Here is a 17,266-nt window from a genome sequence, read left to right on the forward strand (position 1 = left end):
GATCATTCCTGTTGCCTTCGAAAATGGATGCCTCCAAACTTGTGGTTGCTGAGAGTCGTTATTTGACCCAACTTTCTTACTGTCCCCTGAATGCCACTTCCTCTGAAACTTGGCACCAGCTCTGTATTACAGTGAACTTGCACCTGCCCTGTTGACTTCATCCTGTGTCCTTGATGGCCATACACTTGCTATGACATAATGCAAGAACGGGGACACCTGAACCTTGAGAGCATAGGTTTGCTGGTAGTCTCTGTGGAGATGCCAAACACTTCATTGTCTCCTGAACAAGAAGACAAAGAAACCAAAACATGGGGAACTGGCTCATGCCTGTGATCCCAGCACTCTGGAGATGAAGGCAGGGGGACTCCAGCCCAGAGGCCACCTTAGGTTACCTAGGGAAGTCTAGGCCAACAATGGGCTAGATAAGGCCATGTCTTTTCAAAAAAAGGTGGGAGAATGCCCATGGAGCTGTGAACTCATACAGTGTTGTACTCCAAGGCTCCTGAACTTTGGAGTGAATGTTCTAGGATTCTGGGACCAGATGTCAGTCCCAACATCTCAAAGGCATGGCTCAGGGGCAGGTCTGAAGGGATAAGAGAAGTCCCCTGATGGGGTACTTTGCTCGGAGTTTTGTGTGAGCATACATGAAGTCCAGATGATAAGTCCTGTCCTACTGAGATTTGATGACTCTTCTCCTACTTGGACCAAGATGGCCTTGTGCAGGGCAAGCAGCTAGGACTTTGGGTTTACAGAGCTGGGATGATCTATTTACTATATATGCATCCCTAAAACCTTGGGAAGTCTTGCAAAATCTCAGCTGCCTAGGAGCCTTGTTCGCTTATTTTTTTAAAGCTAACATTGTGGGTTTGTTCATTTATTTTTGTTGTTTTTTTAGATTTGTTCATTTCATTTTATGTGTGCAATGGTCTGGTGGAGGTCAGAAGAAGGCTGTGGATTCCCTTGTGAAACACCATGTGGGTGCTGGGAACTTAACCTGGGTCCTCTGCAAGAGCAGTAAGTCCTCTTAATCACTGAACCAGCTCTCCAGCCTCTAGCCGTCCTTATTTTGTTTTGTTTTTGAGACAGTTTCACCATTTAGCCCAGACAGGCCTAGAATTCATTATGTAGCTCAGGCTAGATTTGTTTGTTGTTGTTGTTGTTGTTTGTTATGGTTTGTTTGTTTTTCAAGATAGGGTTTCTCTGTAGCTTTTGAGCCTGTCCTGGAATTTGCTCTGTAGACCAGAGATCTGCCTGCCTCTGCCTCCTGAGTGCTGGGACTAATTGCATGTGCCACCACCCAGCAAACTCAGGCTAGTTTTAAGCTTGCAGGGAAAGCCTGAGGTGAAGGGGTGCAAGCATTTGATCCCAGTGAGTTACAGGCCATTCAGGGCTACATGAGACCCTGTCTTTAAAAAGGAAAAAAAAAAAAAAAAAAGCTTGATTACAAGTTAAACCATCATGTCTGGCTTAATGTCATAACTATTTCAGAAAACATATATACTACTGTATCATAACACCAAAGATAATTTAGAATTTCAGGTTACTGGTTTAAATTTTAAGATAGTATTGGCTTAAGAGGTTTGTTATTTCTGTGATGATTTTATCTTCATTCATGGCATAATTTGACTTCTAACAAAATCCAGTACTTGTAATTAAGGATTTTTCCTCTCTCTCTCTCTCTCTTTAGGGGAGAGTGCCAATACAGTCCTCTACTATCACAAATTATGCAGTGGAGTTTCCTGAATTTGGGGGAATGGCAGGGGTCAGCACATTCCAAATGCAATGGATAAGCCTCACCCTAGGGAAAACCCCTTGGTCATCATGGTATCTTCCCTGCCAGGTATTAAGGAGGTTTCCTATTTGACTGGGTTTCTGGTAAAGTGAAGAAATGAGCTTGCTGTATTTGTTTGTCCTCAGCAACATTTCTCTTCTTTTGGCTATGCTAGGGATGACCCCAGGGTCTTGCTAGACAAATGCTGTACACGGAGCTACACTCCCAGATCATCAAACTCTTCTTGGTGATGACAGTAGATTCTTGTCTACTGGTCAGTGCCAAGCAGAATGACAGACCCGAGAGCAAAGAAATGAGCCAGGTGGGAATGGGGACGGATGGGATGGCTGTAAATGGTCCACAGCCATCTGTACCTGGTGGGCAGGAGCAGACCCTGTTCATCTCTACAGCATTGAGGTTCAACTGTAGAGAGGAAATCATGATCCAGGAGGCCACCTGGGGTCCTGGCCCCTTCTTTTCCTCATTTTCCAGGCTAGAACACTTCCCAGCCTCTCTGTGGTACTCAACATTCCAAAGAGCAAGGGGTAAGAGAAGATAGCCTCTACAGAACACCAGAATGGCAATGGTATTACCAAATGCCAATTAGTGACTCAATCAGACTCTTTGATGTGTGCAGCTCCTCCACCCGTGCTTGGGGGCCTTTCATTTCTTGGCCTTTCTACTGTGTTCTAGTCTGGACACAAACTTTCTTTCTGTACCCACCACATTGTTCAGAAAAGTATAGCGCACTCTGGACTCTGCAACATATGTCCCAAGGCTGCCAGCTGTTGTGCAGTGAGTGTAATGGAAGGAAGTTCAACAGTGAATTGAGTGAGAGCAAGGAATGGGAGGGTGGCTGTGTCTTCACAGCCACAAAGTTACCAGGTAATTTGAATAAAACACAGGAGGCAACATGTCATCTCTCCAATACTGTTTGTAAGGCTCTCTGCTATAAACTCCATGTATTGCTCTCTCTCTCTCTCCTCTCCTATCTTTCCCCCAGAATACAACATCAAACAAAGGAAGATGTCCAAATAGCTGATAAGTATACTCCCAACCCATCAACATCTTTTTAGCAATGGTAGTTTCTTGCCTACTGATCCAGGCTGAGTAGCAGGTCAGGCACTGAGGACAGGAAGGTGAGGCAGGCAGGAGGGAGAGTGGGTTGAAATTAGAACCATCTTATTACCAACCACAGAAGCAATTAGGAAGACAATGAGATAATGAGCAGTTTGGTAGTAGTTAATGTTCATAAATCAGAAACCTGAAGGTTAGGAACATACTCTTTAAAAAATGAGGAAAAAAATTAAGTTAAATGTGCAGGGATATTTTAAAATTACTGATTATAACAGAAAATCCTGGGCCTGAATTGACTAGTAGGTTAAGGAACACATATGGGCAGGAATGCATGTAGATTAAGGAACCAATAACCTCATGATTTCCTCAGTCTTTCACCAAAACCCAGGTCATCCTGATTACATCTCAGCCTGTGGTAAGCCTGACCCTGGATAGTCTGTTTGTTTTGTTTTGTTTTTTCGAGACAGGGTTTCCTCTGTGTAACAGCCCTAGCTATCCTGGAAATAGCTCTGTAGACCAGGCTGGCCTGGAACTCACAGAGATCCTCTTGTCTCTGCCTCCTGAGTGCTGGGATTAAGGGTTTGCATCACCACAGCCTGGCCTGGATAGCTTTTTCTAAGGGGATTCTGAATGACTAGAGGTATTCAGAGTCTGAAGGAGGATGGGAGGAGCTGTGTGCACAGGAGTGTCTACATGGGGCAGGCTCATCTAGGAGTGCAGTCTTCTGTGGACCTCATGGACCCATAATGAGGATAAGTGCCTACCCACTCTGGGCATGTTCGAACACTTGAGTACCCTGACAATGACATACAAACTGAAACATTCCTACCAGTCTCTGCCTCCTGAGTGTTGGGATTAAAGAGCCCCTGAGCGCTGCTAGAAGAAGGAATGATTTCCAGCCTCTTGGATGCAAAGGATGGACAAAGTGACAGTTAAAAGAAAGTTGAGTGTGTAGAGGGGGGCTATCAATACAGTCAAAGATTAAAAAAAAAAAAAAGGCAGTGTGAAGACCAAAATGGATTTCCTTTTAGAAAGTCATTACTGTGTCCAGGGTGGATACATGTACTGTACATGGGAGAGTCATGAAGCTGCCACTACTATGGGTCCTCCAAAGGAGGTCTTTGCCTCTTTTTCCAATGATAACACATACTCCCCAAGGTAAGTTTGACTTGTGTCTGTGAAGAACACCAATTTTCAGTTCTAGCTACTTGGGCATGTCAGTTTGTGGTTATAACCTGTAACAAAACTCTCCAGGCTGAAGATTCTTTCTCCTCATTTTGTCTTGCAGGGAACGGCGCTGTGTAGGAAGCAAGTAATTTGTCCTAGGTCCCAGGAGTAAACATAGAGCCAGGATTTCTTTACAGGCCTTACTATGCTGACATTAATACTGACATTTTCCTGTGTCGTTGGTAAGATGCAAGAAGTAACTTGACGTTTGAAAAGCATGTACTCATTAAATTAATTTTAAAATTACTATTATTATATTCTTTGAGTCGCCCCAAGTTTTTGTATGGAGCAGTCATCATTTGGACAAATCCTTTGGATGAAAAAAAAAATCCCTTTGTGAGGAGGCTGAAACTTGCCTGAGTCTCAGTGGCTGCGGGGCGGGGCCAAGACAGAAGGGGCGGGCTAGAGGGGCAGGACCAGGTCGAAGAACGGAGATTGGGGGCGGGGCCTGGAGGACAGAGGCGGGGCGAAGCCCGGCGCGCATGCTCGGTGTGGACGGTCGCCCGCTGCCCGGGCTGCCAGCGCTCACTCGGGACTAGAAGCGAGCTGCAGGCGGCCGCCGAGCGGAGAAGGGACCCGCTGGGCGAGTGTCTGGCCATGGCCCCGTGGCTGCAGCTCTGTTCCTTCTTCTTCACTGTCAACGCCTGCCTCAACGGCTCGCAGCTGGCAGTGGCTGCGGGCGGCCCGGGACGCACGAGGGGCTCCGACACCTGTGGCTGGAGGGTAAGGCGAAGGCTTCTTCCGACCCCAGGTTACCTGGGGGCGTGCGGCGCGCACAGGTGCTCGCGGACAGGCGAACCCGGGCCGTCAGCTCTCCAGGCGCGCGGTCTACGGTCAGTGGGGTCCCGGCTCCTCCAGCCCATCCCGCGTCTTGGTCCCCGAGCGCGCGTCCTCCGGTCCCGCTCCGGATGAAAGGGGACGCCGACCCCTGGCTTTGTGTTGCTAATGAGGCGCGGCCGCTGGCTGGGGTCCGACTCCCGAGGGCGGGTGGCTGGGCGGCGGGGTGGGGGCCGTGCGCCCCACCCTTTGTTCCCGGCTCTCTGCCCCGGGGCTGCGCGTCCTGGACTGGGATCTTCCGGGCTGTCGCGGTACGGGTGCTCTAAGGAGCTGGTGGTTCGTGCCCTGGACCTCCAGTCCACAGCTCTGCTTTGGGCATCCAGGAAAGGAAACCTGGAGCGCTAGGGAACGATGCATCCACTTTCTCTCAGTTGCTTTGTTCCTTCTAAGCAGCTCGGTCACCCTACTCCTTCCTACCCCACTGCGGATTCTTAACTTAGTAAGAGACTTTGCCTGCAGGTCTCACGATGCCACCGCTACCCGTCAACGCGCCTCAGTTTGAGTTGAGGATGTTTTCATGGCCAAAAGGCAGCGAAGGTTTGTCTGCGCCACCAGGTGCCCCAGACCTGACACTGGTGGCGCCCAGGCTTTCTCCGTGTACTTGGAAGCCCTCTCATCAGAGCTGGTATTCCTTTGATGTTGTCTGGGTAGTGCTTTCCCCTGGTCAGCAGACCTTTAGCCTTCCACAGAGACAAGGACACTGAAAGTCAGGCCACTCACACCTCCAACCCTTTTGCAAGAACGCAGTTTGCACTCGGGCAGCCCCAAGCATGTCTGGAGTGCTCAGTCTCAGTTTCCTTACCTAGAAAGTGGAAGGGGAATGGGTATGTTGCTGATTTCTGTAGGGCTCAGGGATATGTTGGAGCAGTTTGCTTAGACCAAGGTTGTCTTAACCTTTCCCGTGGACTCTACTAACAGCCTCAGTACAGACACCTCTTAGGAGGGACACTTGGCTCACTTCTCAGAACCACAGTTCAGAAAACCAGGTAAGAGCAGGCCGCTACGGGTCAACGATTCCCACTCTTCTTTTCCGTTTGAATAAAGCCTCACGGTTTCTTACTGTATTCCACTGCAATAAAACCTCACTGTTAGTTTTAACAGATTCTCAATTTCCTTAAGGCGATTTCATGTTGATTTATTAATTCTCTTGTAAGATTTTAGATCTAGACTGGCAGGTGCTGCTTTTCTATAGTAGCCTAGAATGCATGAAGCTTGTAAATTTTTAACGTTGGGTGTATAGTTGTTTCTGAAAAAGCCAAAGCAGTGTTTTTGTTCTTTAGGAATGTATCACTCGATAACTGTCCCCATCCTCACCCTGTTGATGTGGTCCCACATTCCTAGCTTCCTTGGAGTGATCTCAACAGCTCCTGTCTTGGTGACTACTACAGCCCTTTCCTTGGGTCACCATCCCCTTCCTGGATGAGCATGGAAGCTTCTGGGCCATATCCCAGATTCCAGGCTCTTCCCCATGGCTCCTTTTTTCTGTAATTGCCTGCTTGGTACATGTGAAAGTAGGCCTAGCTTACCCACCCTCCTTATTGTACCGCCCCTCCTTCCCTGTCCGGCTTCCAATTCCTTTCACACAGCCAGCCTGTGCTTTCCATCTTGACTGTTTTCTGTCCTGAGAGCTCCCTGCTTGGTTTAACAGTCCGCTCATGTGATGCCTCTTCAGGGAAGCCCTCCCAGAATGCCATGCCCTGTGCTTTGCTTTCTCATTCAGGTGCCTTACTCTTTGGTGCTCACCAGTTTTGTGTGCTTAGTTTCCTTGGTGGTGTCAAAGCTTGGAGCCCTATAATCTTGGTTGAGACCATGTAGATCCTGCAATCTTTCTGCAAAATCCTTTATTAAATGATTTGAAGAGTCGGAAGAGCTGAGCCTAGTGCTGTAGTCCCAGTTACTCAGGTGGCTGAGGCAGCAGGATCAAAAGTTTTGGACCTGCTTAGGCTTCAGAATGAGTTTCAGGGCTAGCCTCGAAGGAAGAAAGGAAGGAAGGAAAAGGAAAGGAGGAGAAAGAGAGAGGGAGGGAGCTGGAGGTGATACATCTCAGCAGCAGAACATGTGTGTGGCATGCCTGAGGTCTGGGTTCATCTCCAGTGGGAGGCAGGCAAGGAGATCTCAACACCAGGGCAACATCTGTTGTGTTCTGTGTGCAGTAGGTACACAGCTGCAGCCACATTAAAAACTTGGAGAAAATATCATCCTTTTGCTTCTTACCTTTTTAGTGACTTCTCTGAGCTCTATCATGGCTTCCTGCAGGAAACCCTCCCGTCCTCACCTCACTAATTAAGATGTCCCAGAGGTTGCTTTGTCATGGGGTTCTAGTAGGTACTAGTGTTCAGAATCTTGGGATATTTGAGTCATACCTGCCTCTCTCACAGGGTCTGCTACTCATTCTGTGCATGTTGGTCTCAACTCTGGGTCCATATAAATATGTAAGAGTCAAAGGCTGAGGCAGGAAGATGGCTGTGTCCTGTGCCCCCCCCCCAAAAAAAAAAAAAAAAAAAAAAAAAGAAAGAAAGAAAGAAAGCAAAGCAAAGGCTGGGAGGGGGTTTGGGAACTGTAGCTCATTGGTTGAGTGCTTGCCTGGCATCCCCAGGGTCAGGGCAAGGATAAGGAATAAAGATGGGTGGATGGTGCTACAGGATATTAGCACTCAGAGGGTAGGCAGATCTCTGTGAGTTCAACACCAGCTTGGCCTACATACCGAGCTCCAGGCCAGCCAAAGATACATAGTGGGACCCTACCTCAAGCAAACAAAATAAGGAGTAAGAGTAAATTATATGTAATTCCAACAGAAGTGGGTATCCTGGGTTTCATTTAGAACCTTGAGCCTTGGAGCCTGAAGGTGGTGCAGGGTCTGGGCACTGGATAACAAATGAGTGAATTCCCTGCTTAATTTTCATAGGGCATTTGGGCCAGAAACCCAGGCAGCTGTAGGACTGGATATTTTCCCAGGATTTAAAGGCGTTGTAGCCAGGAGAGTGTCTCTCAGGGGCCATAGGCTGGCCTGGTTGAAGTGGTCAGGTTTCACAACCTCCCTATTACTTGTGGGGTAATTAAAGGATAGATACCATCTGAGACACAGCTCAGTGTTTTAGAAATGAGATGTGGGCACACTTCCTCAACTATCTGAAGGAGAAAAAAAAAAAACCCTTCTAGTCTTTGCTGGGTAAAGTTGTGCTTTGAATAATAAACACTGTTTTTTTCAAAGGAGTAATAGTTTGTGAAGCTTCTGGGCTATTGACACCAGCTTGAAATCCTTACTACTTAGGTTGCTTTTTCTTTCTTTTATTGTTTGAGACAGGATTTCTCTAGGTAAAATTCCTGGCTATTCTGGAACTCACAGAAATTTGTCTGCCTTTGCCTCCGGAGTATTGGGGTTAAAGGTGTGGGCCACCATTACCACCTGGCACTTTATTTTGTTTATTTTTGATGTGTGTGTTTTATTTAATTGATTTACTAGATTAGGTTGTGCAGGTGTGTACTTACATAGAGGCCAGAGGATGTCAGGAGACCTGTTCTATTACTTTGTTTTATTCACTGGTCACATGTCTCTTACTGGTACTGGAACTAGGCTGTCAGCCAGCAAGCCTCAGTGATTGTCCCTGCTCCTCTTAGCACAGAAGCCACATAAGCATGGGTGGCCATGTTTGACTTTTTTGTTTGGGTGATGAGGATTCAAACTCAGGTCCTCTTGCTTGCCCAGCATTGCTTGTGCCCATTGAATCATTTCCCTAGCCTCAACTCTTCTTGATGATGGAATGGTTCTATTTGTGATGAATACCATTAATGTGTCAACCCCTCATGCTGAGAGATTCTGAAACCTCCCTCTGTCTTGCTAAAAACAGGAGTTCCAAAGTCAGGCTTTGTGGGTCATACCCATATACACTTTGGAGACAGAGCAGGAGGCTCAAGAGTTCAAGGCCAGCTTGGAGACTATATTGTCAATTTTGGGCTAACATGGATTATTACATAATGAGACCCTAACTTAAAAAGCAAGCAAACTCACAGACAAACAAATGAACCAAAAGCCTAGAAATCCATTCTCACAAATTTCTGTTTAGTAGCTTTTCCTTTGAGCCATTTCTGACCCTAGATGTCATATGTATTCCCTGGTTCTACCGTGTCTGAACCCTTCCCCCCAAAAGACTGTCTTTAGCAATTTGGAAACTATGCTGGCACCATACAATGATGTACAAGTTTCCCATTTAAGGCAAATATTTCATCTCCAAAGGTAGAAAGGAATAGGGTAGTATGGTGGTGGTGGTGGGGTTCCAGCTGGTTAAAATTTAGGTCCCTGATAAAAGTCCAATCCAAGCATTCTTCCTGGCTGGGAGCCCAGGCATGTTTATTTGATTCTGAATTGGATGCATTTTCATTCACTTGCATGTCATGTCTCATGACTCCTAAGCCCTGTATCTGGTCTTTGTGTTCTGTTGTCATGTGGACCACATCACAGACACTCTTGTGTCATACAGAATTCTTAGGTAAAAAATATTTTAGTTTTGAGTTGACACAATTTTTTGGAGCTGTTTTCATGAGACATACGATGCTTTCTTCCAGCCTATTTTGCAGTTGGTTAGGTACCTCTCTGGCCTTAGCCTGTTTTCTTTCATTTTCTCCATCCCCCATCCATCCAACCCTGAAGGTCCTGAAGTATCTGGAACATTGTGTTAGTTATCAACTCATTGGTACAGCCAGGTGAATGGGTACTGCTTCCAAGCATTATTTCTTCCCAAAGCTGGCTTTTCAAAGACATATACCCAGAAGCTTCTGGTATCAGAATTGCTGTGGGAATTTGTTAGAATGAAGATACAGGGCTAATGGGACCAGAATGAGAGAGTAGTAGAGCCCAGGAGTTACCATGGAATAGGTCCTGGGGTAAGATGATTCTGGTGCCATCTCAATGATGAGAACATCGCTTTAGTGATAGGTCTCCAAAGTCAGGAGAGGAAGAGAAAATACTTTCTAAATATTTACAAAAATTTTGGTTTTAAATGACTTAGACAACAGTACCAGAAGTGAGGCATTTCAGGGAGTGGGGGCTGTGTTTCTTGGGAGCTAGTTAGGCAGGGCATCCTGGCATGGGTGGGGTCCTCTGGTCTTAGGGCTAGAGAGGGAGGCCTGGGAAAGAAGGGCACTTGACACTTCCACAGGGTTCCTCTGCAGAACAGCTGGGTTTGTCTGGAAAACTGTCTGATCCAAATCTGTCTCCGCAGTTCAGACCTAACAGACAGGTTCCCTACAAAGGAAAGAACTGCTCATGCTGTTTTCAGTCTTCATTTTAACTTAAATATTTTTCTTGCTTCATTTGGCTTAAACTGTATTGGCTTCCTTCTTCCCTCCCTCCCTCCCTCCCTCCCTCCCTCCCTCCCTCCCTCCCTCCCTTTCTACCTTTCTAGCCCTTTCCCCCTCATCAGTCCCTGAATTTTTCACTCACTGTGCGCCGCCCCCTCCCCCCCCCCCCCCCCCGCCCATCCCAGCAGAGGTCTGCTGCTGGCTGGGGTCACTCCATCAACAATTTTATTACTCTTTCATTCCTCACTGCCTCTTGTGCCTGGCTGTGATGGATAGCTTTTCAGGCTTCTGGAAGCGGGGGTGGGGGGGGGTGGGGGCACCTGCCATTGTATGAGGCGTGTGTGTGTGTGTGTGTGTGTGTGTGTGTGTGTGTGTGTGTGTGTGTGTGTGTGTGTTGAGGGCGGGCTCAGCTACACATGGCAGGTAACCAGGCTGTCCTTAAGACAGACCTCTCTTGCTCCTCTGACATTCCCGGCTTTGCCATTCTGCATCTTCCCCCAATGTGGAATGTCTCTACCTTCAGCCTTCCTTGTCTGGTTGTAGAGGCCAGACTTGCCCAGCCAGTGGGAGACATTCATTGTCCTTTAGGGCAGGGTTTATCTGTGGCTGTCAGGAAGTTCTGAATGGCCCTGACACAGGATTAGGTGACTGATGGCCCTATAGCACATTGTCTCCTCAGGGCTGAAGCCTTTGAAGCTCCTCCTGGTGCAAAGCTAAGAGACTGTTTGCTCTGTTAAAATGCTTTGGTATTTCCTCTGTTTAACCACAGGCCACTTCCCCTCTGCCACTCTAAACCCGGCAGGGGCCACCAGCTGATTGAAAAGACACAAGCACTGGAGTGATCGTATCCAATTGAAGCAAATAGTCTTACTGCTGATTATAGTGTGTGTGTGTGTGTGGGGGGGCATGTCTAGGAATCTACTAGGTGGTTTCTTATGTTTCTCAAACTGTAGCCAGTTGACATAATTCATACTAAAAGTCTTCAGTGGATAAATGGGCCTCTTTTAAATGAGGGGAACCCAATTATAAATTAAAATTGGGATGTTTTATTTACATATGGCAAGTTAAACTGGGTCAATCAACAGACTTTCTTAATCATGTTTAGGACACAGTGTCTAGTCATAGATTGCCACACTGGGCTAGCCACTCAGCTACTGTGTATGTAGGTCTCTGTGGGTCTCATGTTCACAAAAATCCATGGGAGAAGTTTGCAACTTGACTGATGCCTTGAATATCTCTAGGGAAACTAGTTCTTTTTCAAGGATTATCTTGAAGATTTAATTAACAACACAAATCAGGAAACTAAAAATGGAACAATTTAAAAATTGTAATAGAGTGAAAAATCAAAGCTTTGGCTAGACCCTACTTTTGTGAAAGGTTAAAAAAATTAACTGTAGTCTCTCTAGTAGAGACAACTATTTTAACATTTACAACTCCATTGTTCAAAGTATCCATTGTAAAAAGGGCTTCCCTTTTCTTTGGTTCCTTGTTTGGAAATGTTGAGGGAAGGTGGATGTAGCTAATTAAGGCTACAACATTTAAGGGGGGGACTTAATAGATACCATCTGTCTTCAGCAAATCACAGAGTAGATGACAAAATAAAGATGTGATGTGAACACACATGTAATTCTCTTCTGAAACGGAAGTTGGCCTATAAATTTTCTGACTTAATAGTGTAAATGAAAACTACTTCAGCTCTACATGCTTGCAGAATGTGTCTTTTATGGTGAGCCCAATGCTGAAATATCCTATTTGCATATGACTTTACAGGAGGAGTGGAAGAGCAATAGGTGGTGATTTTTGTTGGATGTTTAATATAGTAGAATCATGTTTTACGTCTGGCCATTCTAAACCTGACTTAATGGACATTAAACATGAGGCTTTGCATTAAAACTACCACATTGTAGTTACTTGAAAAGCCATGAATGAAGTGTCAGTTTTGAAAAGGGAATGGATGTTGGTAGGTATCACTAAAGTATTTAAGTGGATATTTACATGTCCCATTAAACGAATCTTCAAATGAACCCTTTGGAAGTCATGAAGGATTAGGCTTTAAGTACAACTCCCACTCACTCCCAGCTAAAAAATAACAGAGGGTAGAGTGGCTCAGTAGTAGAGGTCTTGGGCTTGATATGCCATGGGTTTGATGCTTAACGCAATAAAAAATACTTTATATTGTTAAACCTTTTCCCAAGGGGTCTGTTTTTGTCTGTTTTGTAGACATTCCCTAGTGTTCTGGCTGTGGCAGAGGACTTCTGTTCTGAGCTAGACTCTTGTTCTGAGGAGTCGAGGTTTGATAGTGTGTGTGTGTGTGTGTGTGTGTGTGTGTGTGTGTGTGTGTGTGTGTGTGTTGGGGAGCTTTGAGTGGAAGGTGACTTTCTTAAGATGGGCCATGTGGTTTACAAACTTTGTCCCTGGGGTTTTATTCCATTCAGATGATTTCTGGTTTCTCTCCCCAGCTCTCACCTCAATCTGAGAAAAATGCAGTACAATGCAGACCAAATGTAAGAGCAACCAGCCTGCTTATCTTGCTGGTGACATTTTATGGCCTTCTGGGGTGTACACATTTGCTCTGGGTGGGGCATTGACACTTTGGGTTAGAATTTGTAGTAACTGCTCAGTATCCTAATCTCTCAAAGACTTCTTTGAAAGCAAGAGTTTTGTTGTTTGTTTGTTTGTTTTTTTCAGAGACTTAAAAGACAAATAAAAAACCCAAGCATTGTTATGCTGTACTATTATGCCAGATTCTGTCCCTGAAAATTCCTCACCAGATGGGGAGTAGGAATGTGGTGTTGTAGCAGGACAGAGCAGGGATGGATTCTGAGCCTACAACACTGAGCCTTTGGTTGTCCTTTGCATCTTCGACACAACCCTAATTCCACACAAGGAAACAGGAACCCACCTTACCTTCGCCTAAGCTGTGGTTACTCCAGCAAAAGCAGTTTAATAACAAGTGGGTGCCTAAGGCCCTGCTTGCAGGCCACCTTAGGAAGCTCATATCTCAGAAAGTTGACATCTTTCTCTGCCTCAGTTTCTCAGCTTCAGAGGATCTTTCTCTGTGCAGCTTCTTTGGGTGTTTATTTTACCTGTGCACACGAAGTCTGCATTAATGAAGTCTTTATACTCTCCAGATTTAGTAAGAATGCAGCCAAGCCATGCTTGTAGCTGAGGCTAGCCTGTAACTCACTAAGTAGCCTAGGATGTCTCAAAGTTCAAGCCTCCAGCCTCCCAAGTTCTGAAATTACAGGTATATACCACCAAGCCTGGCTTTTATTTCCCTTCTTCATCTCCATCTCTACTTGGTAGACACTAGATTCTCCACTCATATTTCCTGAATGCCTGAGTAATCTTCAGGATATTAAAGTAGGACAATAGGAAGCAGGGTGTTGGTGGTACACACCTTTAGTCCCAGCAGAGGCTGGCAGATCTACAGTGAATGCCAGGACAGGTTCCAAAGCTATACAGAGAAACCCTGTCTTGAGAAACCAAAAGTAAAATAAAATAGGACAATAGGATGCCTCCTTGCAAGCTGTTGTCTACTGTGGTCTCTCTGAGGAAGTTAATAAAAAAGTCCCTCTGATATTCTCTCTTAATTAACTTGTGTCTTCTCTACATTGGCTGATGAAGTGGAATTAGGTGCCAAGTGTAGCAGAAGAATTCACTTAATTTATCCATTTACTCCACGTAGTATGGGCATTCTTGAAGGTTGACTTAGTGGACAGAGGCTGGGCTTCAGACTCCAGGTCCTCCTCCCTAACCAAGGGACTTGAGCAGGGGCTGCTGTTACTTGAGATCCACACCCTGTAGTGCCTGATGCTTTTGAGGAGTGCTGGGACAGTTCCTGGTTCCCTGCACTGAAAATGCAGGGGGAAATGTAAAACATTAATGCCGGGCATTAAACTAGGTGTTCTGGTTTTCTTGCCTTAGCAGTGGCCCTCACAGCGTATCAGGATGTCCTTTAAAATAGGTACACTCCTTACTGCCCTTCCTCCCCTTGTGAATGTGCTCATTTTTCTGAGGTCATATGACTGTTAAGACTAAAGGCGTGCTCAGAAGCGCTCCCTGCCTTTGGAGCTGGGGATTTACTGGCCAGCTGTGGTAATGAGTTTTTGTGGGCTTTGATTTTCATGCCTCACTTCCCTGTGGGAGGAACTAGATATTTCTGATCTTACCTCTGCTCATATTCAGATCCAACCAAGCAATCAGTGACTTCCCAGCTTTTTTGTGGGAGACTGTGGGAAAAGTCCTGGTTGGCTGGCTATGAATTAATGAAATCCTTAGAGGGCTTCACTAAAGATAGCTCCTGTGGTTTGGAAAAAAGAAAGAAAGAAAGAAAAGGCATTGCCTTTTAATTTGAGAAAGAGGTCATGGAGTTTTACCAAAATTAAGTAGGAAAAAAACCACAAAAGCCCAACATCTGGTTGTGCTGGCCAAAGAGAGCTTCAGGTCTCAGGAGCTGTGGGCTCCCAGTGGGCACCACGCTGCGGGGGGCACGATACCCGGCCCTGGCCCCGCTTGCTGCCCAGACACTCTGCCTCTCATTGTTCACCTCTTGGATTTTGAAGTCATTGAGAGACAGGAATTCTACTCCCCACATCTTTTCACTTCAGTATATTTCCCATTCACGGTACTTCCTTCTTTTTACTTTGTACATAGTTTTTCAAGTTGGCCAGGTATAATGTAATTCTTGCTTGGGCTAAGTCATGCAGGGGAGCATGTGTAGAAGACTGGGGGGATCTCTAAGTGATCCATAAGACATTTTAAAATAGGGATTTACTGATAAGAGAGAGAATGATAAATTGCTAGACAGTTCTAGGAAAGGGAGAGGATTTGAGTGAGTTATGACTTTGAAAAGTAGGAACCCTGGCTGATACGGTACACACACCTGCAACTCGAACTACAGAGGTGCAGGGTGAAAGGTTGAAAGGAAGTGTAAGGGCAGTCAGGGCTACACAAAGAAATCTTGGCAAAAACCAAATCAAACAAACAATAAAAGCAGAAACAATATCTTAAGTGCCTACTGTATGCATGCCATCTCCAGCTAAGTGAATAATACTCAATTTGTATTTTTAAAAATCTGCAAATATTTGGTCTTGTCTGCATTAAAATTAAATATTTTTCCTCCTCCCCACTCTCATTTTTTGACACAGGGTTTCTCTGTGTAACAGCCCTGACTGTTCAAGAACTCGCTTTGTAGACCAGGCTGGCCTCGAACTGAGATCTGCTTGCCTCTGCCTCTTGAATGCTGGGGTTAAAGGCGTGTGCCACACTCAGTTTGAATTATCTTTTCAATGTTAATAACATCTTGATACTCTGAGACGTCTTTTGCAGCCTGACACCTGTGTGCAGGACGGACTCCCATTGTCGGTGTCCTTTCTTCTATATCTGGTGTTCCAAAATCAAGCCTGCAGGAAAGCAGGGAGAAGAGTAAAGTGAATGCTCATTTCACTTGGCCCTGCTTTTGGCTGTTTCTATCTCCTTTAGTGTAAAACAGTCCCTCCAGCAACTCTGGTCCTCATGGTCATTCCACCGAGCCATTTTTATAGCCCCATGTTTTAGATATCAACTATTATAGATATGGGTGCTTTGTCAGCCATAAACAAAATTTGTAAATAGAAATTGTTACATTTAGCAATCTTTCTGGTGGTGAATACAGCTTGTTTTTACATTGCTTTTTTTCCATGCAGTGTTTCCCAATTGGTCTCTCTCTCTCTCTCTCTCTCTCTCTCTCTCTCTCTCTCTCTCTCTCTCATGTCTCTCTCTCTCATGTCTCTTGGATTTCTCTGTGTAGCTTTGGAGCCTGTCCTGGAACTCACTTTGTAGACAGATCCACCTGCCTCTCAGTCCTGAGTGCTGGGATTACAGGCATGTGCTGTCACTGCCCAATTCTGGCTTCTCTTTTACTTTTTTGAAGTCTAAAGAAAGTGGAGGGTGTCCTGGGTTCTCCTGTAACAAACCCTTTCTTTCTAGACTTTTTGAAGTCAACTGCATTCTGAAAAGTAGCAGTGCTCTTTTTCAAGAATGCTGTAGGTGTCTGCAACTGACTCACTGGGGCTTGTTGCAAACAGTTGCAGGTATTGCCTTCAGTGACTGGGAATGAATTCCTGTTGAGTACATGTTTGGCTCCAGCAAGTTTACAGCTGAGTGCTTCTTCACACAAATTCAGCCATTTCTCTGTGCTAAGAAAACACTGAAATTTATTTTCAGCAAGCCCTCTCTACTCAAAACATGTCCTCAGTCAGTTTCCAGCCTTTAAGTTCTATCATTGCTTGTTGCCTGTTTTTAGAGTCTCTTCAGACAGTTTTCTTTAGTTTAACTTGAATTACTGTCCCCTACCTAATTACATGGCTTTTCTTGCTTGTATTTGTCCCTCACAGACTTAAGGGCCAAGACCTGTAAAGTTAATATTGGTAATTTTTCAAAGGAAGTTAAAACGTCAAAAAGAGACAAGTTGTTATTCTTACAGGGTACCAGGGAAACGACAGACAAAACCCCCATCTTTTATTCATAAGTCCAGGGGGCTGTGAGGGCGCAGGCAAGCCTATGTGGCTGGCATTTGTTTAGCTTTCAGGACTGGGCCTCCTCCCCTGCTGGCCATGAAATGTCATGCCGGGATGTAATAGTGGGACATTCAGCATCCAGAGAATGGACCTCAGAGGTTCAACTTTGCTTTTCACTTTCTTTTCTGGCACCAAGTCTGTGGTCTTCTCAGTGTCCTGACAGTGGAAGGCCAGAAAGCAGCAGCTACTGGGATGCTGGCAAGGATGCAGTACAAGTTCAGGCCTGTGGGCTGGGACTCCTGAGCTGGAATGTGCACCAGCACAATGGCCATGTGAGGGGGCACGGGGAGGGGCGGCAGCTTAGCTTGCCTTTGCTGGGCCGAGTTTGTTCTGATCCCAGGATAGAGTTCCTGTTTCCATGGCTACACCACCTCAGGTTTGGTGGGTCCAGAGTGCAGGGAGCTCTGATTTCAGAATGAACTGTTCCTGTGTAGAGAGAGGTGTTGAGGGCAGAGGGCTGAAGCCGTGCAGTTGCCTAGGTTCCACATTTTCTCTA

The 17,266-nt window shown here is 45.7% G+C and overlaps 1 protein-coding gene and 1 non-coding gene across 3 annotated transcripts in view; one reads left to right on the forward strand and one right to left on the reverse strand.

Moving 5' to 3' along the window:
• Window positions 1-1,684: 1,684 nt before the first annotated feature.
• On the reverse strand, window positions 1,685-1,847 carry LOC127216180 (U1 spliceosomal RNA). The gene has a single exon (XR_007834001.1). It is a non-coding gene; the product is annotated as a U1 spliceosomal RNA (small nuclear RNA).
• Window positions 1,848-4,567: 2,720 nt separating this feature from the next.
• The window catches only part of Il17rd (interleukin 17 receptor D), a 56,954-nt gene continuing 44,255 nt past the window's right edge, over window positions 4,568-17,266 (forward strand). For both annotated transcript variants that reach the window (XM_051176743.1, XM_051176744.1), the window contains exon 1: window positions 4,568-4,798. In XM_051176743.1, coding sequence (XP_051032700.1) covers window positions 4,673-4,798 — 126 coding nt within the window. In that variant the 5' untranslated portion in view covers window positions 4,568-4,672. The remainder of the gene's footprint in view (window positions 4,799-17,266) is intronic.

Source organism: Phodopus roborovskii, unplaced genomic scaffold (genome assembly GCF_943737965.1).
Source record: "Phodopus roborovskii unplaced genomic scaffold, PHOROB, whole genome shotgun sequence".
NCBI classification, from domain to species: Eukaryota; Metazoa; Chordata; class Mammalia; order Rodentia; family Cricetidae; genus Phodopus; species Phodopus roborovskii.